At 44.0% G+C, this 26,419-nt stretch overlaps 1 protein-coding gene across 12 annotated transcripts in view; it reads left to right on the top strand.

The window, feature by feature from the left end:
* Positions 1–26,419, top strand: part of LOC106584727 (tight junction protein ZO-1) — a 174,627-nt gene that overhangs the window by 75,500 nt on the left and 72,708 nt on the right. For 10 of the 12 annotated variants that reach the window (XM_045706367.1, XM_045706359.1, XM_045706357.1 and 7 more), the window contains one exon: positions 24,804–24,860. In XM_045706367.1, coding sequence (XP_045562323.1) covers positions 24,804–24,860 — 57 coding nt within the window. Of the gene's footprint in view, positions 1–6,945; positions 7,415–24,803; positions 24,861–26,419 lie in introns of those variants that run through there. The other 2 variants (XM_045706366.1, XM_045706363.1) reach the window with 2 other exon arrangements.

The following is a 26,419-nucleotide window of genomic DNA, read 5'->3' as shown; positions in this document are numbered from 1 at the left end:
TTTCACTGTTTTGTCCTTGTCCTTGTCCCTGACCCAGACTTTTGAGCTTCTACTATGTTTTTCTATGAGAAAACATGAATAATTACACATTTATGTAATGCTATCTTCTAGAGAGAGTCAATTAAATAAAATCTATATCAATATTTATTGTTAGTATGCCCTTTTATATTGTTATTTACACAAAATATACCTGTCCGTTGGTAGTGGTGTCATTTCCACCACTGAGGGCAAATTCCTCATTTAATTAAGTTTTGTCAAGACAATGTTAATTTAGTTACCATGGAAACGTATTGTGACACTGAAGCACATGGCTGCAGAGGACAGTTGTTCCTGATGTGATGTCCAGAAGTTGAAGAAAAATCTAGGTAAATATTGCTTGTGTAGAGAATATTTTTTTATTGTCAGTCATTTCCAAACAGGCTACAATTTCTTTAATTTGTGGTAGAATTATGATTTTTAAAATATATATTTGATGTATTTAGTGTAAACCATATGCTAGCTGTAATACTGGTCAAAGCATGCTAAGCAGTCTGTCATTTTTCTCCAAAAACAGCAGAAGTGTAATTTCCATCACAAACTTAACTGTGATGGAAATGACAGAATGTGGTGGAAATGACAAAAATCCATTGTTATTACTTTTTACTTAAAAAAAAAAAAAAAAGTAGGCTTATTTAATCATGTTTTAAATGACTTGAATCTAGAAAATGCTACAAGGTGTGCACAGTTGGAAAACTTAAGTAGTATTTTTCTTTGTTTTTAGAAGATGCCACATAAAACAGCACGGAGTTCACAGACATAGAAAGAAAATATAAAACTGTCCTGTAAATTGTCCTATATGATACCAGGAACATCTACAAACAGACAGGGAGAGATACTGGAAGAAAACACAGAAGGGAAATCTCTGAGCTCACAAAGCGAGAACAAAGAAACAAGAGAAGGAAATGGAAATGGAACCAACGGAATAGAAGACAGATTTTAAAGAGAACAGTTACAATGGAGACCTACCTATGGAGACCTACCTATCAGGCAACACACCACCTCCGTCACCAGATGGAGACCTACCTATCAGGCAACACACCACCTCCGTCACCAGATGGAGACCTACCTATCAGGCAACACACCACCTCCGTCACCAGATGGAGACCTACCTATCAGGTAACACACCACCTCCGTCACCAGGTGGAGACCTACCTATCAGGCAACACACCACCTCCGTCACCAGATGGAGACCTACCTATCAGGCAACACACCACCTCCGTCACCAGATGGAGACCTACCTATCAGGCAACACACCACCTCCGTCACCAGATGGAGACCTACCTATCAGGCAACACACCACCTCCGTCACCAGATGGAGACCTACCTATCAGACAACACAACACCTCCGTCACCAGATGGAGACCTACCTATCAGGCAACACAACACCTCAGTCACCAGATGGAGACCTACCTATCAGGTAACACACCACCTCCGTCACCAGATGGAGACCTACCTATCAGGCAACACAACACCTCAGTCACCAGATGGAGACCTACCTATCAGGCAACACACCACCTCCGTCACCAGATGGAGACCTACCTATCAGGCAACACACCACCTCCGTCACCAGATGGAGACCTACCTATCAGGCAACACTCCACCTCAGTCACCAGATGACTTGCAGCCAGAACATGAAGCTATCATACCTGCCCCTAACTTACCTGCCCCTAATGCACACCCTGATACCCCTTCCTCATCTACAACAGGAATGAGAAGTCGAATACTTGCTGGAAGGAAAAAGATTGGAAGCGGTAGCTCAAAAACATAGAGATCTTTGCATAACAAATGTCAAACTTGATAAAGCTTAACGGAAAACTGAGAAATACAAAAAAAGGGATGATCAACTGATGAAGAAAATGGATAGACAAGATTCGCCAAAGACAAAAGAGAAAAATGAAGGGAACTCCGAAGAACTTGAGAAGGATTTTATTGTTTCAAAATGCCATCATTAAAGCAAAAGTATCAAAAAATGTGCTGTTCCAAGGACAAACAAGTGGCTTCAAAAATGCTCAGAGGCGACATCCTGAGAAAGTATGGCCTGGTCAAAGCTGCAAACAGAGAATTTGGATTTTCAAGCAAAAGCAATGAGGGCAAATAAAAACAGGCCATCAAGTCTTCAATACTCCAGGAAAAAGCAGTGTAACAGAATCAGCACAGCCACAGAAGAGAAAATCACTAGATTATATGAACGTGATGACAACAGCAGAGCAACAAGGGAAAAAGGACACACTAACGAGGAACAAGAAGAGAAAAAAAGCAGAAAGCGCTTCTTGAATGACACAATTCAGAACCTTTATCAGAAGTTTAAGAGGGAATATTCAGAGATTAAAATGTCCTACTATGAATTCTTTAAAATACGTATTTTTGGGTTGTCAAGCCAACGGTCCAGGATATGAACACATGTCTCTGCAAAACCCACGCCAACCTCCAGTACATGGTGGATAAACTACAGTATCACAAAGTGATCCACTGCAGCAACAACCAAACCTTATTGAGTCTTTGTGCTGTGGGAACCTGAAGAAAGAGTGCATTTATACAGAGTTCTCCCTTTGCCAAACCAAAGAGTTTAAAACATTTGACTTTGATTCTGGTGAGCAGACATGATGGTTTGAGTGGAAAAACAAAGCTGAAGAGAGCGAGAGAGAGAGAGAGAAGGAAAAACAAAGATGGAAACTTGGAGAAGTTCACTGTACATTTGACAGTATAAGAAAAGGTGTGTGTGGCACACTGCAGATTCTACTGGAGGACTTCTCCAAAGGATTGAAAGAGAAGTTGGGGAAACACATGTACAACATTCGACACCAACACTCCAAACTGAGAGAATTAAAAGAGAATCTGCGGAAAAAGGAGATCATCGTGCATATTGACTTTGCAGAGAACTCAGCGCGCATCTTTCACTGGGGACGTGGGGGGGGGACATGTCCCCCTCACATTCTGAAATTGCATTTTTGTCCCCTCCCAGTTTTATAATTTGAATGTGATACAAAATGAGGCAACGGTGTGCTTTAGGACCATGCAGACACCTCCGAGCGGTCGGGTAGGCTGTTTTGGAGTGTTTATCCGACTAGATAAAACAAATTATAATAATTATCCCCCCCACTTCTAAAACCAAAGTTGTGCCACTGAGAGAACTAGCTGTGTAAATACACCGTTGAAATCCAGGCAGTTCACTTTGGTGATTCTCACATGCAGGTGACCCTCCACACCTGTGTTGGACATACCACAAATGATACCGTTTCACTTTACTCACTGAGCTCTTCTATGTGGATGACCCCTCTGCAATCTGGGCTCATCTCTCAAAAACACTGGCCTACTTCCTTGAGCTCAGTCCACTTTTGGAATCTTGCTTTTTCTTAAATTGATGAAATGTTCTACAATGGTTGTTGTTCAAAATGTTTGCAATAAAATATTGTTTTCATTATTATTATTATTATTATTATTATTATATTTTTTTTTTTACATATATGTCATTTCCAACACACCCATATTTTTAGGTAAATTACTATATTATGTATAATTTACATTGATTGATTTGTTTTAGATAGGGAAGTCATGGTTGTTATAATCTCACAAAAAGGTTGGGTGTAAATATCTTATTTTTTTATGATAAATATTTTCAGCTCTTCACAAAGGCAAGTTTATACATTGAGGCGTTGTGCTGAATTATTAGTTTTAGGAAAACCTTAAAAAGCACTTAAAATAAATTCAATGCAAGTTAATGTACAAATGTATAAGAAATGTGTTATTAAATAATTGTTGGATATTTCATTTTCAACTAAAATGGATGTTTAATGATGTGATGGAAATAACATTTTGTCTATGGCTGTCTGAGAAAAACGACAAAAATATATCAATTCCCCATTATCAGGTATTATTTCTAGACAAATCAATGACAATTATAATACTGGTAAAATGGTGTTTCATTACATTTTAATTTCTGAAAGCCGAAGTTGCAGAATCACCCATCTATAGCATCCCACAACTGTCCCAGAGTAGCCTAGTGGCGGGTAGCCTAGTGGCGGGTAGCCTAGTGGCGGGTAGCCTAGTGGCGGGTAGCCTAGTGGCGGGTAGCCTAGTGGCGGGTAGCCTAGTGGCTAGAGCGTTGGGCCAGTTCCCGAAAGGTTACTAGATCGAATCCCCAAGCTGACATGGTAAAAATATTGTTCTGCCCCTGAACAAGGCAGTTAACCCACTGTTCCCCAATAGGCCGTCATTGTAAATAAGAATTTGTTCTTAACTGACTTGCCTAGTTAAATAACATGTTTTGAATATTTATTTCTCACACAGAAGGGTCATCTTTTATACTATGGGGGGATAGTAGATAAACACAATGTATTCAGACCCCTTCACTTTTTCCACATTTTGTTAAGTTACAGCCTTATTCTAAAATGGATTTAAAAAAAAAAGATGTTATTTATTTAGTCCCATTGACTTGCAGTGAGCACAGCAGCAAAAAGGTGTGGAGAGGAAGGAAGCAGGGCAGTGTGGAGAGGAAGGAAGCAGGGCAGTGTGGAGAGGAAGGAAGCAGGGCAGTGTGGAGAGGAAGGAAGCAGGACAGTGTGGAGAGGAAGGTAGCAGGACAGTGTGGAGAGAAAGGCAGCAGGACAGTGTGGAGAGAAAGGCAGCAGGACAGTGTGGAGAGAAAGGCAGCAGGACAGTGTGGAGAGGAAGGCAGCAGGACAGTGTGGAGAGAAAGGCAGCAGGACAGTGTGGAGAGGAAGGCAGCAGGACAGTGTGGAGAGGAAGGAAGCAGGACAGTGTGGAGAGGAAGGCAGCAGGACGGTGTGGAGAGGAAGGCAGCAGGACAGTGTGGAGAGAAAGGCAGCAGGACAGTGTGGAGAGGAAGGCAGCAGGACAGTGTGGAGAGAAAGGCAGCAGGACAGCGTGGAGAGGAAGGCAGCATGGAGGGAAAGGCTGCATGGAGAGGAAGGCAGCAGGACGGTGTGGAGAGGAAGGCTGTATGGAGAGGAAGGCAGCAGGACGGTGTGGAGAGAAAGGCAGCAGGACAGCGTGGAGAGGAAGGCAGCGTGGAGGGGAAGGCAGCAGGACGGTGTGGAGAGGAAGGCTGCATGGAGAGGAAGGCAGCAGGACGGTGTGGAGAGGAAGGCTGTATGGAGAGGAAGGCAGCAGGACGGTGTGGAAGGCTGCATGGAGGGGAAGGCAGCAGGACGGTGTGGAGAGAAAGGCTGCAGGACGGTGTGGAGAGAAAGGCTGCATGGAGAGAAAGGCAGCAGGACGGTGTGGAGAGGAAGGCAGCAGGACGGTGTGGAGAGGAAGGCTGCATGGAGAGGAAGGCAGCAGGACGGTGTGGAGAGGAAGGCTGTATGGAGAGGAAGGCAGCAGGACGGTGTGGAGAGGAAGGCTGTATGGAGAGGAAGGCAGCAGGACGGTGTGGAGAGGAAGGCTGTATGGAGAGGAAGGCAGCAGGACGGTGTGGAGAGGAAGGCTGTATGGAGAGGAAGGCAGCAGGACGGTGTGGAGAGGAAGGCTGCATGGAGAGGAAGGCAGCAGGACGGTGTGGAGAGGAAGGCTGTATGGAGAGGAAGGCAGCAGGACGGTGTGGAGAGGAAGGCTGTATGGAGAGGAAGGCAGCAGGACGGTGTGGAGAGGAAGGCTGTATGGAGAGGAAGGCAGCAGGACGGTGTGGAGAGGAAGGCTGCATGGAGAGGAAGGCAGCAGGACGGTGTGGAGAGGAAGGCTGTATGGAGAGGAAGGCAGCAGGACGGTGTGGAGAGGAAGGCTGTATGGAGAGGAAGGCAGCAGGACGGTGTGGAGAGGAAGGCTGCATGGAGAGGAAGGCAGCAGGACGGTGTGGAGAGGAAGGCTGCATGGAGAGGAAGGCAGCAGTGGAATGTGTCACCATTTTCTTTCTGCAGTGATAAACACTGGAGTCTCGTTGGCAGTTTAGGAGTGTAGCCCGAATGCTGTCAGACACAACCATAGACTACTATAGTACTGTAATGCAGCACCCCTGGAGGTTATGCTATAGTACTGTAATGCAGCACCCCAGGAGGTTATGCTATAGTACTGTAATGCCCCAGGAGGTTATACTATAGTACTGTAATGCAGCACCCCTGGAGGTTATACTATAGTACTGTAATGCAGCACCCCAGGAGGTTATACTATAGTACTGTAATGCCCCAGGAGGTTATACTATAGTACTGTAATGCCCCAGGAGGTTATACTATAGTACTGTAATGCCCCAGGAGGTTATACTATAGTACTGTAATGCAGCACCCCAGGAGGTTATACTATAGTACTGTAATGCAGCACCCCAGGAGGTTATACTATAGTACTGTAATGCAGCACCCCAGGAGGTTATGCTATAGTACTGTAATGCCCCAGGAGGTTATACTATAGTACTGTAATGCAGCACCCCAGGAGGTTATACTATAGTACTGTAATGCAGCACCCCAGGAGGTTATACTATAGTACTGTAATGCCCCAGGAGGTTATACTATAGTACTGTAATGCAGCACCCCAGGAGGTTATGCTATAGTACTGTAATGCAGCACCCCAGGAGGTTATGCTATAGTACTGTAATGCAGCACCCCAGGAGGTTATACTATAGTACTGTAATGCAGCACCCCAGGAGGTTATACTATAGTACTGTAATGCCCCAGGAGGTTATACTATAGTACTGTAATGCAGCACCCCAAGATGGGTTCCTAGTGTGTGTGTGTGTGATGGTGTGTGTCTGTGTGATGGTGTGTTTGTTTGTGAGCTCTCTAGTCCCACTTCTGGCGCTGTGAGGGTTAAGTCCGATACAGCAGTTTCCACTGCGGTGCAGATGGCTTTGCTGTTCTGTTCGCTAGCGAGGGAGAGAGAGAGAGAGAGAGAGAGAGAGAGAGAGAGAGAGAGAGAGACTGAAAGAGGGGGAGAGGAGGGATGGAGAGAGACTGAAAGAGTGGTAGAGGAGGGAGAGTGAGAGAGATGTTGGAATGGAAAGTACAGAACAGATATGCAACATATTTAGAGATGGATTGAGTTGTAGCTGAGGTGGAGTTGACTTTTCTCAGATTACGGGATTTCGTTCCATCGTAACTCCTCACCTGTGCCTCTCTACTATAGAATCTATAGATAGCCAGTTGTGTCAGTCAGAGAAAGGAAGGGAGGGGCCGTGTGAGTGTTCTCTCTGCTCCTATTGGTTACGAGGCATCACACACTACAGTACGGTGGCGGCGCCTGCTGCTGATGTGCGTCTGTAGGAATCTCCTGCTGTTGAGGAGGAGCAGCTAGAGCACTCTAGTTAAAAATACATCCAAATAAAAGGAAATAGCAGAGCTGGAGGTGGGACTGGGACTGAACTGGACTGGAGAGAGGTTTTTGTCAGGTGTCCTCTGTTTATCTGTGATAACCAGGATGAACTATTGCTGTAAGTACTGTACTCTGACTACTGACTAGCTCTATTTAGCTTAGCCAGTATTTAGCCTAGCTTCTCTACACAAATCAGTGTTGCTGCTTAGCCTAGGCCTAGCCGATCAGTCAGTAGGTTTACTGCTTGCTTATCAATATTGATTATTTGGAAAATGAATCTAATTTAGGTTTAGGCCAATCCTTGTGAGGAAAGAGAAAGCTCTGTATTCTGTAACACCATTTTACTGACTGACTGTGATACTACTACTACTACTACTACTCTACGCAGTTCTTGTTTGAATTACATGTACAGTATGTAGTAGTTGTACGGTACATGTACAGTATGTGGTGTTGAATACATCATAGTAATTGCCCAATGGTCTGCCGTTAACATTTATTCCAGTGTTCGGCTAATAAGATCTCATGACCTTCTACTGTATGAGCTGAATTTTAGGGCCTGTTTAGGTATAAACAAATATATATAAGTTATTTGATGAAACATTGAATTTGGCCTTACACGCTACCCAAACCAAAATAAATGTACACATACGTGTTATTCAATCATTGCACCCACACTGCTCGCGGGTGCCAACGAGCATCTGCGTTGCCAGGCGCTAAAATAGAAGTTGCTTCTATTTGTGACGCCGAACGCGATGCAAGTCCTGCCTCTCCCATCTCCTCATTGGCTTTTAGAAGCATATACCCACGTGCCATCTCCTCATTGGTTATACCCAGGTGGGTGATTGAAAGATGAACTGAGGTCAGTCGGTCGGTTGTGGTAATACACCTTATTATGAAAGTTAGATGCCAATCGCCATATAAAGTCCAAAGAAGAAAAAGCCTGGAAGGAGGAGAGATGACTAGAAACAATTTGGTTGACTGTTTTATGTGTGGATTAATTGTCGGAGTAGAGGACCTTGTGCATTACTGGTAAAATAACAGCTCAACGTTTATATCCCAGGACAAATTAGCAAGCTAGCTAGCTAAATAGGACAAATTAGCTAGCAACTTCAAGCTAGCTAACTAAATTGCCATACACCTTTAATGCTTTTCGACCTGTCCCCAAATTAACATAATTGGTTCAGTTTTTTGATATTTCAACTTGCATGTCGTGATCGCGTTTGGTGTGGGGGGGACAAAATCAATTTGGGCACGATGGCACACGCGGACGTCTGGTTTGGGCATGGTGTACTGCTATTAGACAATAGAAACAAATTGAATAACAGATTCATACATGAAATAACAGATAGTCCAAAAATAAATCAAAAGTTTGTTTTAAAGTGTCTGTCCTAAATCTGAGAGATATAAAAATATCAGGAAATACATTTTTTTTATTGAAGTATCCATATTTAACCCCATTTTATTTGGCACTAAAATACTTCATATATATATATATATATATATATATATATATTTTCCATATGTTTTCTACTGGTACCGGGCTACCTTAAGATGAGTCTTGTGAGGCTTGTGGGTGTCCTAGAGCAAAACAACCGACGTGTTCGTGAGAGTCCCATAGAGGGGTCATATTAGTGTGTGCAGCCCAAACTGACGCTACAGACAGAAGTAGGCAGATGGGCGGTACCGAAGACAGATGGGCGGTACCGAAGGTGAGTCCCGTGACGCTTGTCTCATGACATTTTGTGACGAGACCGGTTTTCGGGATGTCTCGTGGTCTGACAAACATCTCTGTAGCTCGGCCACCTTCCACCGCAAATGCGAAAGGCCGCCATTGGTGGATGGGGTGGATTGAGACACAGCCCATGCCAAAAAATATAGATATCTCAAGCTTAAACAGATGGATTTTGATGGGGATTTTTGTATTTATTATGCTAATTAGATTTCCACGGTGGTGCGGATATCGACTCAAGGGAGTTTTAAGGCTTGCACACATCGCACCGATCTAGCTTTCGTCTGCCGATCACTCAGCGTGTTTTAAGGACCGTCCACTTTCGATATCTGACTGCCAACATTTTTCACGCAATTCTACATGTAAAATCGGTGCACACTCGGTTCGCAAATTATGTTCAGAGGTGCTAAGTACTCTCGGCCAGCAAACGCTATTGGTATCTCTCTCATCCATTACGGATCTGCAGTGTTACCAGTTGCAGTGGTGGTCTAGCACTATGCTATGTGCAGAATGTCACCAAACTCTCTTGGGACTCTCTCTCGCTCCTCTCTTTCTGTCTCTCTCTCCTCTGTCTCTCTCTCTGTGTCTCTCTCTCTCCTGTCTCTCTGTCTCTGTCTCTCTCTCATCAGCACTTGAATTCGTTGTTCTGAGTCGGAGGGGAGTTTTAGCAGTTGTCAGCACTCGCTCCCCCTCGACGCGTCATTTTCCATTTTTGAAGTCATGAATCATCTGGTTATGCTGCTTGTTGTCTGCCTCTGTGCCAGCCAGGCCCCAAGGTGGAAGGCCTGTGATACTGTCATCCTGGTTCCTCCATCCAACACTGTTCTGCTGTCTCTCTCTCTCGCTCTCCTTTTGTTTGGCTGCAGTACAACTTACACAATGTTCCCTCAAAGTAGTACATTTGGTTGGTTGGTTGGTTGGTTGGTGCTCTGTTCTTTGTCATTGTGTCGACAGCGATCAACACTGTTAAGATCATTTGCTGGTGTTATTAGATACATTTTAACCTGTCTGTCTGTAACCACTCTCCGTGGGTTCGGAAAGAAATACGATGTTTCCAGTTTTTCAGGGATACAGTATTTTCAACCTAACTTCTGTTTCCCTTGAAAAACGGTTGTGGGTACTCCGCTCAGGCATCTTTTACCGCCTTCTACGTTAGGTTAGTCTGTAACGGTGTTCTCAGAGTGAAGTCTGGGGAGTATCAGAATTATTCTGGCAATGTCATAAAGCTGTTCTCCACAGTCAGATCTGGCTGCACTTTTTATGGTCCTGACCACGTACAAGATGTTCCTCGTGACAGTTTTGCATTGTCAGGCCTGATATTTGAAGGCATTCTTTTTTACATTTCTTTGCTGCATCATCACTTTCTCTCATCTGACTGTCTCTCTCTCTGTCTGTCTCTCTGTCTGTCTGATTCTGACTGTCTGTCTGATTCTGTTTGTCTCTTTGTCTGACTCCGTCTCTCTCTGTCGGTCTCTCTTAAGGGGTCAGCACACTTCAGTTCGGCTAGACGAACCGAACAAATGTGCTCGCATACTCCCTTAGGGGGCAGTATTTTCACAGCCGGATGAAAAATGTACCCAAATTAAACGGCCTACTACTCGGGCCCAGGAACTAGAATATGGATATTATTAGTAGATTTTGATAGAAAACACTCTGGAGTTTCTAAAACTGTTTGAATGATGTCTGTGAGTATAACAGAACTCCTTTGGCAGGCAAAAACCTGAGAAAAATCCAACCAGGAAGTGGGAATTCTGGTTCTTGTAGTCTTTTCAAGTCATTGCCTATCTAACACACAGTGACTTAGGGTTCATTTTGCACTTCCTAAGGCTTCCACTAGATGTCAACAGTCTTTAGAACCTAGTTTCAGGCTTTTGCAGTGAACAGAGAGCGAACAAGAAGGCCGGGAAGTTGGTGACTCAGAAAGTGACATGAGTTTTGTGGCGCGCGTTCACGTGATGAGGTATCTGTGTTCCAAAACGTTTTTCAAGACATTGGAATCGTCCGGTTGGAATATTATTGAAGTTTTATGTTAAAAAGGCCCTAAAGATTGATGCTATACAACGTTTGAAATGTTTCAACGAACGTAAATATAACATTTTTTAAACTTTTCGTCGTGAAATTTTGGGTGCGCTTCCTACATTTGGAGTAGTTTACTGAACGCGCAAACAACAAGGAGGTATTTGGACATAAATTATGGACTTTATCGAACAAAACAACATTTATTGTGGACCTGGGATTCCTGGAAGTGCCTTCTGATGAAGATCATCAAAGGTAAGTGAATATTTATAATGTTATTTATGATTTTAGATGACTCCAAAATGGCGGGTATCTGTATTACCTGGTGTATGTTTCTGAGCGCCGTACTCAGATTATTTCAAAGTGTGTTTTCCCCGTGAAGCTTTTTTAAAAATCTGTCACAGCGGTTGCATAAAGGAGATGGCTATCAATAATTCTTTGAATAACAGTTTAATATTTTATCAAAGTTTATGATGAGTATTTTTGTAAATTGTTGTGCTGATTCACCGGGAGTATTGGAGGCAAAATATTTTCTGAACATCACGCGCCAATGTAAAATGCTGTTTTTGGATATTAATATGAACTTTATCGAACAAAACATACATGTATTGTCTAACACTAGGAGTGTCATCTGATGAAGATCGTCAAAGGTTAGTGCTTACTTTTAGCTGTATTTCTGGTTTTTGTGACCCCTCTCCTGCTTGGAAAATGGCTGTGTGGTTTTTCTTGTGTTTTACCTGTCCTAACATAATCTAACTTTATGCTTTCGCCGTAAAGCCTTTTTGAAATCGGACAATGTGGTTACATTAAGGAGAAGTGTACCTTTTTAAAATGGTGTAAAATAGTCGTATGTTTGAGAACTTTGAATTATGACATTTTCTTGATTTGAATTTGGCGCTCTGATTTTTCACTGGCTGTTGAATAGTGTGAACCATGGGTGGGACGCTAGCGTCCCACCTGCCCAAGAGAGGTTAAAAGGCCTTCACTTATCGCAGTGCTTGAGGCGTTACTACAGACCCGGGTTCGATCCCAGGCTGTGTCACAACCGGCCGTGACTGGGAGTCCCATAGGGCGGCGCACAATTGGCCCAGCGTCGTCCGGGTTAGGGGAGGGTTTGGCCTGCTGGGGCTTTACTTGGCTTATTGTGCTCTAGCGACTCCTTGTTGCAGGCCGGGCGCCTGCAGGCTGATTTTGATCGTCAGTTGAACAGTGTTTCCTCTTACACATTGGTGCAGCTGGCTTCCGGGTTAAGTGGGCGGTTGTTTAGGAGCGAGGTTTGGAGGACGCATGACTCGACTTTCGCCTCTCCCGAGCCCGTTGGGGAGTTGCAGCGATGAAACAATATTGAAATTTGGAGGCAAAAAAAGGGTAAAATAAAAAAATAGGTCCTTCACTTGAAAGATTAGAAAAAAGCAGCAATAGTACTGTTTGTCCATTTTGAGACGCTGTAGCCAGTATACACTTCCTCAAAACAAACCAGTCATTAATTTTGGCGTTTTTTTGCAGAGGAGAACTTAGTCTTGCAATTTTACATCTAACTAAGATGTTTGGTGCAGTATTTATCAGGTGAAAAAAATGTGCATGAAAACATTAAATGACAATAATACTTTATTGAAGAATCCCTACTGTCGACCAATCACCGACGAAGGGGCTTAGACTTCAGGCTACAGGTGAAAATACCCTTACGGAAGTCAAAAACGAACAAAAACGTCACAAAATGTCTTTGTAATATATGCACAAACTCTTCCGAACTGTTTCGGATGGGAAGCATGCGGACGCCTTTACACACACACACACACACACACACGCACACACGCACACAACCACAGCGAGTTAAACAGCCCCCTGTCGCATTGCCTCATTTCTGATTAAAGAAATAACATCAGGGGCTTTTAGTTCCTGTCATATGCTCCTATTGCTTGATGATAACACTGATGTTTTTGAATTGGGTAATAACATCAGGGGCTTTTAGTTCCAGTCATATGCTCCTATTGCTTGATGATAACACTGATGTTTTTGAATTGGGTAATAACATCAGGGGCTTTTAGTTCCTGTCATATGCTCCTATTGCTTGATGATAACACTGATGTTTTTGAATTGGGTAATAACATCAGGGGCTTTTAGTTCCTGTCATATGCTCCTATTGCTTGATGATAACACTGATGTTTTTGAATTGGGTAATAACATCAGGGGCTTTTAGTTCCTGTCATATGCTCCTATTGCTTGATGATAACACTGATGTTTTTGAATTGGGTAATAACATCAGGGGCTTTTTGGTCTCCAACATCACTATAATAACATTGACGATAATGCTGATTAGGCTGTAACTTGTTGCCTAAAAATCCAGTTTGTCATGGACCAATTATCAGGCAACATTAAAGGCAATATGCAGAGACGTTTTTTTTGGCCTACTATCGTTGATGCATGGTCTGCTATCGTTGATGCGTGGTCTACCATCAGATAGCCAGGTAGCCTAGTGGTTAGAGCGTTGGGCCAGTAACCGAAAGGTTGCTGGATTGAATCCCTGAGCTGACAAGATAAAAATGTGTCGTTCTGCCCCTGAGCAAGGCAGTTAACCCACTGTTCCCCGGGTGCCGAAGACGTAGATGCCAATTATGGCAGCCCCCCCCCCCCCATCTCTGGTTCAGAGGGATTGGGTTAAATGCAGAAGACACATTTCAGTTAGAGAGAGAGAGAGAAAAAAAGAATCTGTGTTGTAGACAGCTGCAGACTCTCCTCTCCCAAGCTGCATGGGTTCTAATCATAGAATTGCTAGAACCGACATCCTCATTCATGTCAAAGTTCTGTGATGGGGGGCTGGCAGCCATATTGAGTGTACCCACTTCCCATGAGTACCAGTTGGTGAACCAGTCTAATTGCTGTGAACCAAGGGACTTTGCCTGTTCCAGTAATTGTATTTTTACGCTAATCCTCCAAGCATGAGCCAACCGACATGGCCAGCCTGACAAATGGCACCCTATTCCCTATTTAGTGCACTAGTTTTCACGGTTATGCAATAGGGTGGCATTTGGAACATAGCGATGGTCAACTTCCCTCCAGCCCTGCCAAGCCCTCCAAACCTGCAGAGTGGAGCTTACTTCTGCTGGCACAGTCTGTTAGAGTTGCTGCCTGGCCACAAAGGACACACATCCACACACTAGAGAGTCAGTGGCACAAACAAACCCCATTGATTACTGGGATACTGACCACAAACTGAGGGATTGTGTTCACAAATGGTGCACCAGGGCCACTGCAGATTGCAAAAGAAACCCTCAGCGTGGAATAACACCAATGGCTAAATACATCTATTTGTTTAACTCTGTCCTTCTAGCTTCTAGCTGGTTGTTAACCGACTATCTGGGAATCGGTGCCTGAATTTATTCTGTGGCTTTGATATTGAAAACCAAGAATCTGCATACATTTCTGAACAAGTTAAATTTCCACGTGTTTCTCTTTTGCTCATTGAGAAAAATGAGATTCAGGTCTTGAGGGTCTTGGGGGTGTGGTTCTATGTGGCAGTTACTGCTGTTCGTTTAACGAGACACCATGGCAACAAAGCTAAGCGTCACTTCCTCAAAATACTCCGGATGAATCTAAAATAACTCAAGAAAGGTGTAATTAATGTTGATGTTTTTTGACAGGGATGTTTTTAGTTCCGCAATTTTTTTACATCTGACTAACGTGTTTTAGTGCAGTATTTCTCATGTTTAAAAAAAAAACAGCCTGTGTGACGTGTAGTCCGCTGCGCTGCGGACAAGTCTCTCTCACTGTCGGTGTGTTCTGCTGTAGGATTGGATGGAGCACCGGCACCGCCGCTGTGTGTTTATCCCGTGTTATTAGTGGACAAGTGAGCATTGTGTAAATCAAAACCCAATTCTCAAATAAGTCATTACGAACTCACTTACAAAACTCAGTTTTGGACGAGACTGATTTTATGACCAAAATGATCCTTATGTATACAATGTTTCTGACTAATATCATTGCCACATTGGCCGTTTTCCTGTCAGAGAAGTTGTTTATTGCCTTCAGTTGCGCTCTACATTTTTGTTGATTTTGAGTGGTAAGGAAGGTGTTTGTGCTCTTATCTAGTACATGTGGTGCCTGGGGACTGAAATGGACCGTACATTACTCTCTTCATGGTGTCCTTTCTGCTCCCATCCAGGAAAGTATGGGTCTGGAAAGTCAGGTCATTGACTGAATGACCTTGTTGCTCTGGTTACGGTAGACAGATTGAGAAGGAGAAATATGTTCTAGAACCCAAATTGCATCTCTTCACACACTGCAGACAGACTGCTGCACCACAATGAAATAGATTTACTGTAGAACATGCATTGCACACTATACTAGAATCTGAAAGAGCTTTGTGTGTGTGTGTGTGTGTGTGTGTGTGTGTGTGTGTGTGTGTGTGTGTGTGTGTGTGTGTGTGTGTGTGTGTGTGTGTTTTTGAACAAGTAAATGGTCAACAAAAAAAGCTGACAGATTTAGTGTCAACTGGAGTCAAGTAGCTCTTTTATTCACTTTTCAGTTCAGCCCTGGTAAAAAATATACAGCTATAAATTCAGACAGTATGGTGCAGAGTAATGTTGCATCAGCGTTTTTACAGCGCTGATCAGCTTCAAGACATTAAACAGAAAACTGTTCTAGAGGGATTTTTATTTCAGTCCCAGGCCCCCGTTTCCGTCTTTAAAATATTTTTAAAAATCACTTTCTCTCCTTTTAAAAGTACAGTTAGTGTGTAGGCCTACTAGGTCTATTCAGTTTACTGTAAAATGCCAGAGGGAGTTTCTTCTTTTAGGACTATTCAGTTTATTGTAAAATGCAAGAGGGAGTTTCTTTTTTTAGGACTATTCAGTTTACTGTAAAATGCCAGAGGGAGTTTCTTCTTTTAGGCCTATTCAGTTTACTGTAAAATGCCAGAGGGAGTTTCTTCTTTTAGGCTTATTCAGTTTACTGTAAAATCCAGAGAAGGTTCCTCTTTTAGGCCTATTCAGTTTACTGTAAAATGCCAGAGGGAGTTTCTTCTTTTAGGCCTATTCAGTTTACTGTAAAATGCCAGAGGGAGTTTCTTCTTTTAGGACTATTCAGTTTACTGTAAAATGCCAGAGGGAGTTTCTTCTTTTAGGACTATTCAGTTTACTGTAAAATGCCAGAGGGAGTTTCTTCTTTTAGGCCTATTCAGTTTACTGTAAAATGCCAGAGGGAGTTTCTTCTTTTAGGCTTATTCAGTTTACTGTAAAATCCAGAGAAGGTTCCTCTTTTAGGCCTATTCAGTTTACTGTAAAATGCCAGAGGGAGTTTCTTCTTTTAGGCCTATTCAGTTTACTGTAAAATGCCAGAGGGAGTTTCTTCTTTTAGGACTATTCAGTTTACTGTAAAATGCCAGAGGGAGTTCCCTGTTGTTTTAAACATTTTTGTTTGCCCTGCAGCTTTTTGTGTTTTTTTAGTTAAAGGCTAACGGCTCTCATGCAGTTTAGCAATGTCAGCTAATGACTGCTGTCTGAACACACACACACATCTGATCTGGTCACATGTAACTTACTGTTCGGACAGTCAGTATTCCAAAACGTATTTGAAAAACAACTGATTTGAGCATTAAGGCCTGCGGTGTGAACAAGGCTATAGTTGCCATGGGAGCCGTGATGAGGGTAATTTTGGAGGAGGGTTTGGCAGCAGGGGTTTGGGAGAGTCCAGTCACCCTGCCCTGGCTCTTTCTCAATTATCCAAACGATCTGTCCAGGTGAAAGCCAGCCTAATGATGAGCTTCAACCATCAGTGCTGCATGAAGCGGAGGAGATGACAAGAGGAATTGATATTTGAACTAGTCGAAATAGAGCCTCTTCTCCTCTCGCTCCACTCTGCCTGTCCTGTTTCCTAAGTAACTGGTGCTGCTGCTTTTAATAAATAATCAGGCTAATCCCCTTAGCTAATCCCCCTCACGGTCCATTATGCTTTAATGTGCCTCCTCAACATAAGCTCATGATTTGGCCAAAGTGTTCTCTGCGGAGGCCCTAGGTGGTCCTGGGTTTGGAGTAGAAATTAGGGGAAGCGAAGGGACAGTGAATGTAGAACGGACTAAATTCCAGTATCTGGCTATCTGCTCATGGTGAGCTAGCTACCTACCTTACCGTCTATGTTGACGTGTTCTCTGTGTTCACCGACACAACACTGAATCAATTGTGTCAGTCCGAATATATCGTTTTTCAGACTGATATTTCACAGGAGGTGTTTGTTTCAGTGTGGTACCATCTGTGTCAAGTTGACACACTGTATGTGCTCTGCTCCATGGATAGACCTCACTCTGACTATGTGCTCTGCTCCATGGATAGACCTCACTCTGACTATGTGCTCTGCTCCATGGATAGACCTCACTCTGACTATGTGCTCTGCTCCATGGATAGACCTCACTCTGACTATGTGCTCTGCTCCATGGATAGACCTCACTCTGACTATGTGCTCTGCTCCATGGATAGACCTCACTCTGACTATGTGCTCTGCTCCATGGATAGACCTCACTCTGACTATGTGCTCTGCTCCATGGATAGACCTCACTCTGACTATGTGCTCTGCTCCATGGATAGACCTCACTCTGACTATGTGCTCTGCTCCATGGATAGACCTCACTCTGACTATGTGCTCTGCTCCATGGATAGACCTCACTCTGACTATGTGCTCTGCTCCATGGATAGACCTCACTCTGACTATGTGCTCTGCTCCATGGATAGACCTCACTCTGACTATGTGCTGAGGGAGGCTGGATGCAGACAGGGATGCTTTCTGGGTTAGGACCAATGATGTATATAAAACCTGGATTGCAGAAGCTATTTATTGGTCAATGAGAGGCTTTGAAGTAGGGCTGTCCCCGACTAGAGAAAATCTTGGTCGACCGAGAGTCGTCTGTACTTTCGACCAATGGTTTTTTATATACACATCCTATGTGTTTTAATCAAATCAACTTTATGCACTGACCTTGTCTGATGCTTCAAGTGCGCTGTTTGATGAAATAATTAATACACACAGATGGCTAGAGGGAATCCGACCGCAATTGATTTGATTGTGCCGGGCCGGACTCAGACTTGCTGCGCTGTGTGAAAAAAGAAAAAACGACAGCGAGGGACTTGGTGACCCGTTGTCTCTCTGTCCTCCCTGCTGCAGCGACCACCACAGAACATCAGCAGTGTTTATCACACTGTCTCTGCTGCAGCGACCACCACAGAACATCAGCAGTGTTTATCACACTGTCTCTGCTGCAGCGACCACCACAGAACATCAGCAGTGTTTATCACACTGTCTCTGCTGCAGCGACCACCACAGAACATCAGCAGTGTTTATCACACTGTCTCTGCTGCAGCGACCACCACAGAACATCAACAGTGTTTATCACACTGTCTCTGCTGCAGTGACCACCACAGAACATCAGCAGTGTTTATCACACTGTCTCTGCTGCAGCGACCACCACAGAACATCAACAGTGTTTATCACACTGTCTCTGCTGCAGCGACCACCACAGAACATCAGCAGTGTTTATCACACTGTCTCTGCTGCAGCGACCACCACAGAACATCAGCAGTGTTTATCACACTGTCTCTGCTGCAGCGACCACCACAGAACATCAGCAGTGTTTATCACACTGTCTCTGCTGCAGCGACCACCACAAAACATCAGCAGTGTGTATCACACTGTCTCTGCTGCAGCGACCACCACAGAACATCAGTAGTGTTTATCACGCTGTCTCTGCTGCAGCGACCACTACAGAACATCCACAGTGTTTATCACGCTGTCTCTGCTGCAGCGACCACCACAGAACATCAGCAGTGTTTATCACGCTGTCTCTGCTGCAGCGACCACCACAGAACATCAACCGCGTGTATCACGCTGTCTCTGCTGCAGCGACCACCACAGAACATCAGCAGTGTTTATCACACTGTCTCTGCTGCAGCGACCACCACAGAACATCCACAGTGTGTATCACTCCTCCCTGCTGCAGCGACCACTACAGAACATCAACAGTGTGTATCACGCTGTCTCTGCTGCAGCGACCACCACAGAACATCAGCAGTGTTTATCACGCTGTCTCTGCTGCAGCGACCACCACAGAACATCAACAGTGTTTATCACGCTGTCTCTGCTGCAGCGACCACCACAGAACATCAACAGTGTTTATCACGCTGTCTCTGCTGCAGCGACCACCACAGAACATCAGCAGTGTTTATCACGCTGTCTCTGCTGCAGCGACCACCACAGAACATCCACAGTGTTTATCACGCTGTCTCTGCAGCAGCGACCACCACAGAACATCCACAGTGTGTATCACTCCTCCCTGCTGCAGCGACCACCACAGAACATCAACAGTGTGTATCACGCTGTCTCTGCTGCAGCGACCACCACAGAACATCAACAGTGTGTATGACACTGTCCGTGTTGCTGAACTGCAACATAATTACAGCCATTTCTCATTGAAAAGTTCTGTTTACCGAATTCCCTAATTTATTTTGGAAAATATTCCCTCAACCCTGGATCTCTTTGTGACACGTGTGCATCGAATGCACGTGACCAATAGGGCCTGACCTTATAGCATATCATAATCACATTAATAAATTGGTTATAACAAACTCTGAACACCGGAACACATGTGACAGTAAAATGGATGCAGAGGACGTGACTCGAAACGGGGGAATGTTTACTGGTTGCTCAGGAGGTAAAGGGGAAGTCAGGTGTGTGGAATAAATTTGACTAGGTCAGGAGCAAGCTCTGTCTGCATATTATCTGTGCCAAACAGGTGCTGTTAGATTACAACAAAACATTTTGGGACCATTTGGAACAATGTAAACAACACTAAATAAATTATAAGCGTACCAGAGATTCTGTTATCTGTTTTTTTTTGGGGGGGGGGACAACCTTTGCTGTTGTTCTGGAATTGATTTGCACTTTTCGCACCAAAGTACGTTCATCTCTAGGAGACAGAACGTGTCTCCTTCCTGAGCGGTATGACGGCTCTGTGGACCCATGGTGTTTATACTTACGTACTATTGTTTGTACAGATGAACATGGTACCTTCAGGCGTTTGGAAATTGCTCCCAAGGATGAACCAGATCTGTGGAGGTCTACAATTTTTTGGCTGATTTCTTTTGATTTTCCCATGATGTCAAGCAAAGAGGCACTGAGTTTGAAGGTAGGCCTTGAAATACATCCACAGGTACACCTCCAATTGAGTCAAATGATGTCAATTAGCCTATTAGAAGCTTCTAAAGCCATGACATTTTCTGTAATTTTCCAAACTGTTGAAAGGCACAGTCAACTTAGTGTATGTAAACTTCTGACCCACTGGAATTGTGATACAGTGAATTGTAAGTGAAATAATCTGTCTGTAAACAATTGTTGTAAAAGTGACTTGTGTCATGCACAAAGTAGATGTCCTAACCGACTTGCCAAAGCTATAGTTTATCAAGAAATTTGTGGAGTGGTTGAAAAATGACTTTTAATGACTCCAACCTATATGGATGATTTCTAAAGCCAGGCACATTTAACAGTTATGTTGTTGATTTTAGAGCCATTAAAGTTGGGGTTTCCTCTCTCACTATTCTTAGACAATTAAGGCAAAGGCTGCTTTCTCGTCTTCTAATTCCACTGCTGCCTCTGCCGCATTGTTCTCAACACCAAGATGCTGGTTAACATTGCTATTATTCATTTTGTTATTTATTTAACTAGGCAAGTCAGATAAGAACAAATTCTTATTTTCAATGACAGCCTACCGGGGAACAGTGGGTTAACTACCTGGTTCAGGGGCAGAACAACAGATTTTTACATTGTCAGCTCGGGGATTCAATCCAGCAACCTTCTGGTTACTGGCCCAACGCTCTAACCACTAGGCTACCTGCTGCCCCATTATGCACATAGCAACATGGTCTAGGAAAAGGTGCCAATTCAACAGCGCACCTGTGGTTTCAGAACTGTGGACAGCGACCACTATCCAACGCGGGAAAAAGCTTATTTGTTATGTAATAATATTTTTATTGGTGTTGCACCATTTTGTTCGACCAACAGCCTGACGACCAAACAATCAACCAGTCGACCTGCATTTTTCATGTAGAAACATATTTTAATTTTTTTGTTCAAAATGTTTCCTGTTCCAAATTGTTTTCGCAACGGTGTGCACTAATGAATACTGGGCTGACAGCTTGGGATTGTCCTGCATTTTGTAGCCCCTGCTTTGCTGCACGTAGGCCCAGTTGTTACTGTGTAAAGACATTCCAGGCATGCTTAATAAAGTCACTTAGCACACTTCCTCAACCTGCCTCCTCATAGTGGTGGCATTATGTCGCCAGCAACAAGCCCATTGTATTCTGTGGACTGTAAAGTGGAGTGCCCGGTATATGCAGATGCAGCCCAGCTCCTGTCACAAAGGAAGAGACTCAAGTCTCCTCCTACCCCATTTCCACAATTTGTATCACACTCATTCATACACTGTTAAGAGGTGTTTAAAATACCTTTAACTTCCTCTGCGTGAGAGTGTGGTCTGTTTTGATTTGTGGTCACAGTGTCGTGTGTGTGTGTGTGTGTGTCGTGTGTGTGTGTGTGTGTGTGTTGCCTGTGTGTGTGTGCCTGTGTGTGTGGCCTGTGTGTGTGTGCCTGTGTGTGCCTGTGTGTGTGTGTGTGTGTGTGTGCCTGTGTGTGTGTGCCTGTGTGTGTGCCTGTGTGTGCCACCACCAGCAGCAGGATTGTTTTATCTTTCAGTATCAGGATGGTTTCATCTTTATTTATAGTATCATGTATCTGAGATCTACTGGGTCTGGCTTGACAATGCAGTCTAAAGTGGCCATGGTATAGTGTCTGTGAATGATGGCTATGCTATAGTGTCTGTGAATGATGGCTATGGTATACAGTGTCTGTGAATTCTGGCTATGGTATATAGTGGCTGTGAATGATGGCTACGGTATATAGTGTCTGTGAATGCCAGCTATGGTATATAGTGTCTGTGAATGATGGCTATGGTATATAGTGTCTGTGAATGCTGGCTACGGTATATAGTGTCTGCGAATGCTGGCTGTGGTATATAGTGTCTGTGAATGATGGCTGTGGTATATAGTGTCTGTGAATGATGGCTATGGTATATAGTGTCTGTGAATGCTGGCTACGGTATATAGTGGCTATGAATGCTGGCTACAGTATATAATGTCTGTGAATGCTGGCTGTGGTATATAGTGTCTGTGAATGCTGGCTACGGTATATAGTGGCTATGAATGCTGGCTACAGTATATAATGTCTGTGAATGCTGGCTGTGGTATATAGTGTCTGTGAATGCTGGCTCTGCTGCTGGTGCAGTGTCAGTATGGTTTTATTTTTAGTTTCAGTATCTGTGAATTTGAGCTACCTTAAGATTGCCTGGTTGTATTGACATTGCTGGCTAGGATACAGCCAGTATGAGTAGCTACCTGAGAATGAGATGTACAGTAGTGGTCTGGTCCGTTGTGACAATGCTGCTAGGATACAGTGAATACTACAGAAGCTATCCAGAGCTTTAGCCTAGTGGTGTAGTTGTGACAATACTGACTTTAGGGAATGTGGCTCAGCAGATCCCATCTCTCTTTCGCTGCATTGCAGGACCCATGCAAATAAATAAATAAAACCATCGCTCCTCAACACCTCAGCTGGCTCTGGTGCAGATCACCCTGAGATGCCTCTCTTCCCTCTCTCCTTTCTTCCCCCTCCTTACCTCTCCCCTGTCCCCCCTCTCCCTTCTTACCCCTATCCTCTCCACTGTCCCCCCTCTCCCTTCTTACCCCTATCCTCTCCCCTGTCCCCCCTCTCCCTTCTTACCCCTATCCTCTCCCCTGTCCCCCCTCTCCCTTCTTACCTCTCCCCTGTCCCCCTCCCCTCTCCCTTCTTACCTCTCCCCTGTCCCCCTCCCCTCTCCCTTCTTACCCCTCTCCTTGACACAATGAAGCAGTATCTGCAGCAGTATCTGCAGCAGTATCTGCAGCAGTATCTAGCGTAGGCGGCTGAACTAGGGTCCTTTTTAGCAGTGGTGTAAAGTACTTAAGTAAAAATACTTTAAAGTACTACTTAAGTAGTTTTTTGGGATATCTGTACTTTACTATTTATATTTTTGACTACTTTTACTTCACTACATTTTCCCTGACACCCAAAAGTACTTGTTACATTTTGAATGCTTAGCAGGACAGGAAAATAGTGAAATTCACGCACTTATCAAGCATATATGTTACATAAACCCAAACCACAGCTAAATGCAGCACTAACCTTTGATGATCTTCATCAGATGACACTCCTAGGACATTATGTTATACAATACATGCATGTTTTGTTCAATCAAGTTCATATTTATATAAAAAAAACAGCTTTTTACATTAGCATGTGACGTTCAGAACTAGCATACCCACCGAAAACTTCCGGTGAATTTACTAAATTACTCATGATAAACGTTGACAAAATACATAAATTATTTTAAGAATTATAGATACAGAACTCCTTTATGCAATCGCTATGTCTGATTTTAAAATAGCTTTTCGGCGAAAGCACATTTTGCAATATTCTGAGTACATAGCTCGGCCATCAAGGCTAGACCCGCCAACGTTGGGGCTCAGTATACTCAGAATTACTATTAGAAAAATTGGATTACCTTTGCTGTTCTTCGTCAGAATGCACTCCCATGACTTCTACTTCAACAACAAATGTTGTTTTGGTTCCAAATAATCCATAGTTATATCCAAATACCTCCGTTTTGTTCGTGCGTTCAGGTCACTATCCGAAGGGTAACGCGCGAGCGCATTTCGTGACAAACAAATTCAAAATATTCCATTACCGTACTTAGAAGCATGTCAAACGCTGTTTAAAATCAATTTTTATGCTATTTTTCTCGTAAAATAGCGCTAATATTCCAACCGGGCAACGTTGTATTCATTCAAAGAGCGAGAGAAAAAAATGGCGAGTTCTCGTGACAGCGCATCTCCAGTCTCACTGTCCCCAGGCTGACCACTTACAAACTCTGCTCCTATACTTTGCCCAGAGACAGCAGACACCCCATTCTGCTTTCTGAAGGCTTTAGAGAGCCAATGGAAGCCTTAGAAAGTGTCACGTAACAGCACAGATGCTGTAATTTCGATTGAGATGCAACAGAAGGACAACAAATTGTCAGACAGGGCACTTCCTGCATGGAATCTTCTCAGGTTTTGGCCTCCCATATTAGTTCTGTTATACTCACAGACACCATTCAAACAGTTTTAGAAACTTTAGAGTGTTTTCTATCCAAATCTACTAATTATATGTATATTCTAGTTTCTGGGCAGGAGTAGTAACCAGATTAAATCGGGTAACTTTTTTTATCCGGACGTGAAAATACTGCCCCCTATCCCAAAGAAGTTAACAAGAAATTTGTGGAGTGGTTGAAAAACTAGTTTTAATGACACCAACCTAAGTGTATGTAAACTTCCGACTTCAACTGTACATGGAGACGCCGCCAATTGTTGGTCATGGAAATGTGGTTAAAAATCATGGAGAATTCCATCTGCCAAAATGTGTATGAACCCCTGATACAAGGAAAACCGCTAATCCGTCACGAGCCGATCCATGACGGGCTCGTCTAAAATACTGGCACAATTGTGTGTTGTTTTTTGTGGGGGGGTTCTGAAATGTATTTTTAGATATTGAGGCTGGAAAGTTTATTTTGCTAAATGAGTACATCTAAAGCCTGGGGGCTACTGACATTAATTGGAGTGATGATGATGAAAATAAGGATTTATTTCTACAGAGTGCAGCTATGGAGGAGACCGTCATATGGGAACAGCACACTGTAACTCTACACAGGGTGAGTAGTGCATAGGATACCTCTATCTCTCCTTGTCTCTCTCTCTCTTTCCTTGTCTCTCTTTCCTTGTCTCTCTTTCCTTGTCTCTCTCCTTGTCTATCTCTCCTTGTCTCCCCCTCCTTGTCTCTCCTTGTCTCTCCTTGTCTCTCCTTGTCTCTCCCTTGTCTCTCTCCTTGTCTCTCTTTCCTTCTCTCTCTCTCTCCTTGTCTATCTCTCCTTCTCTCCCCCTCCTTGTCTCTCTCTCTCTCCTTGTCTCTCTCTTTCTCCTTGTCTCTCTCTCTCCTTGTGTGTGTCTCTCTCTCCTCCTCTCTCTCTCTCTCTCCTTGTCTGTCACATCTTTTCAACATTCTTGTCGGCATTTGCCTTTTATATCACCATTGCTTGTCGCAACTGAGCAAGAGACATTCAACTTGTGACATTCTGTGGGATGGTTGAAGCACCTTCTCCTATTGCTGTGGGATGGTTGAAGCACCTTCTCCTATCGCTGTGGGATGGTTGAAGCACCTTCTCCTATCTCTGTGGGATGGTTGAAACACCTTCTCCTATCGCTGTGGGATGGTTGAAGCACCTCTCTATCGCTGTGGGATGGTTGAAGCACCTTCTCCTATCGCTGTGGGATGGTTGAAACACCTTCTCCTATCTCTGTGGGATGGTTGAAGCACCTTCTCCTATCGCTGTGGGATGGTTGAAGCACCTTCTCCTATCTCTGTGGGATGGTTGAAACACCTTCTCCTATCGCTGTGGGATGGTTGAAACACCTATCTCTGTGGGATGGTTGAAGCACCTTCTCCTATCTCTGTGGGATGGTTGAAGCACCTTCTCCTATCGCTGTGGGATGGTTGAAACACCTTCTCCTATCGCTGTGGGATGGTTGAAGCACCTTCTATCTCTGTGGGATGGTTGAAGCACCTTCTCCTATCTCTGTGGGATGGTTGAAACACCTTCTCCTATCGCTGTGGGATGGTTGAAACACCTATCTCTGTGGGATGGTTGAAACACCTTCTCCTATCTCTGTGGGATGGTTGAAGCACCTTCTCCTATCGCTGTGGGATGGTTGAAACACCTTCTCCTATCTCTGTGGGATGGTTGAAGCACCTTCTCCTATCGCTGTGGGATGGTTGAAGCACCTTCTCCTATCGCTGTGGGATGGTTGAAGCACCTTCTCCTATCTCTGTGGGATGGTTGAAGCACCTTCTCCTATCGCTGTGGGATGGTTGAAGCACCTTCTCCTATCGCTGTGGGATGGTTGAAGCACCTTCTCCTATCTCTGTGGGATGGTTGAAACACCTTCTCCTCTATCCCTGTGGGATACTACACCGGCTCCGACGCTCGTCGGATGTGGCAGGGCTTGCAAACTATTACAGACTACAAAGGGAAGCACAGCCGCGAGCTGCCCAGTGACACGAGCCTACCAGACGAGCTAAATCACTTCTATGCTCGCTTCGAGGCAAGCAACACTGAGGCATGCATGAGGGCATCAGCTGTTCCGGATGACTGTGTGATCACGCTCTCCGTAGCCGACGCGAGTAAGACGTTTAAACAGGTCAACATACACAAGG

Source organism: Salmo salar, chromosome ssa23 (assembly GCF_905237065.1).
Source record: "Salmo salar chromosome ssa23, Ssal_v3.1, whole genome shotgun sequence".
NCBI classification, from domain to species: domain Eukaryota; kingdom Metazoa; phylum Chordata; class Actinopteri; order Salmoniformes; family Salmonidae; genus Salmo; species Salmo salar.
This window is presented reverse-complemented; position numbering and strand designations above follow the sequence as displayed.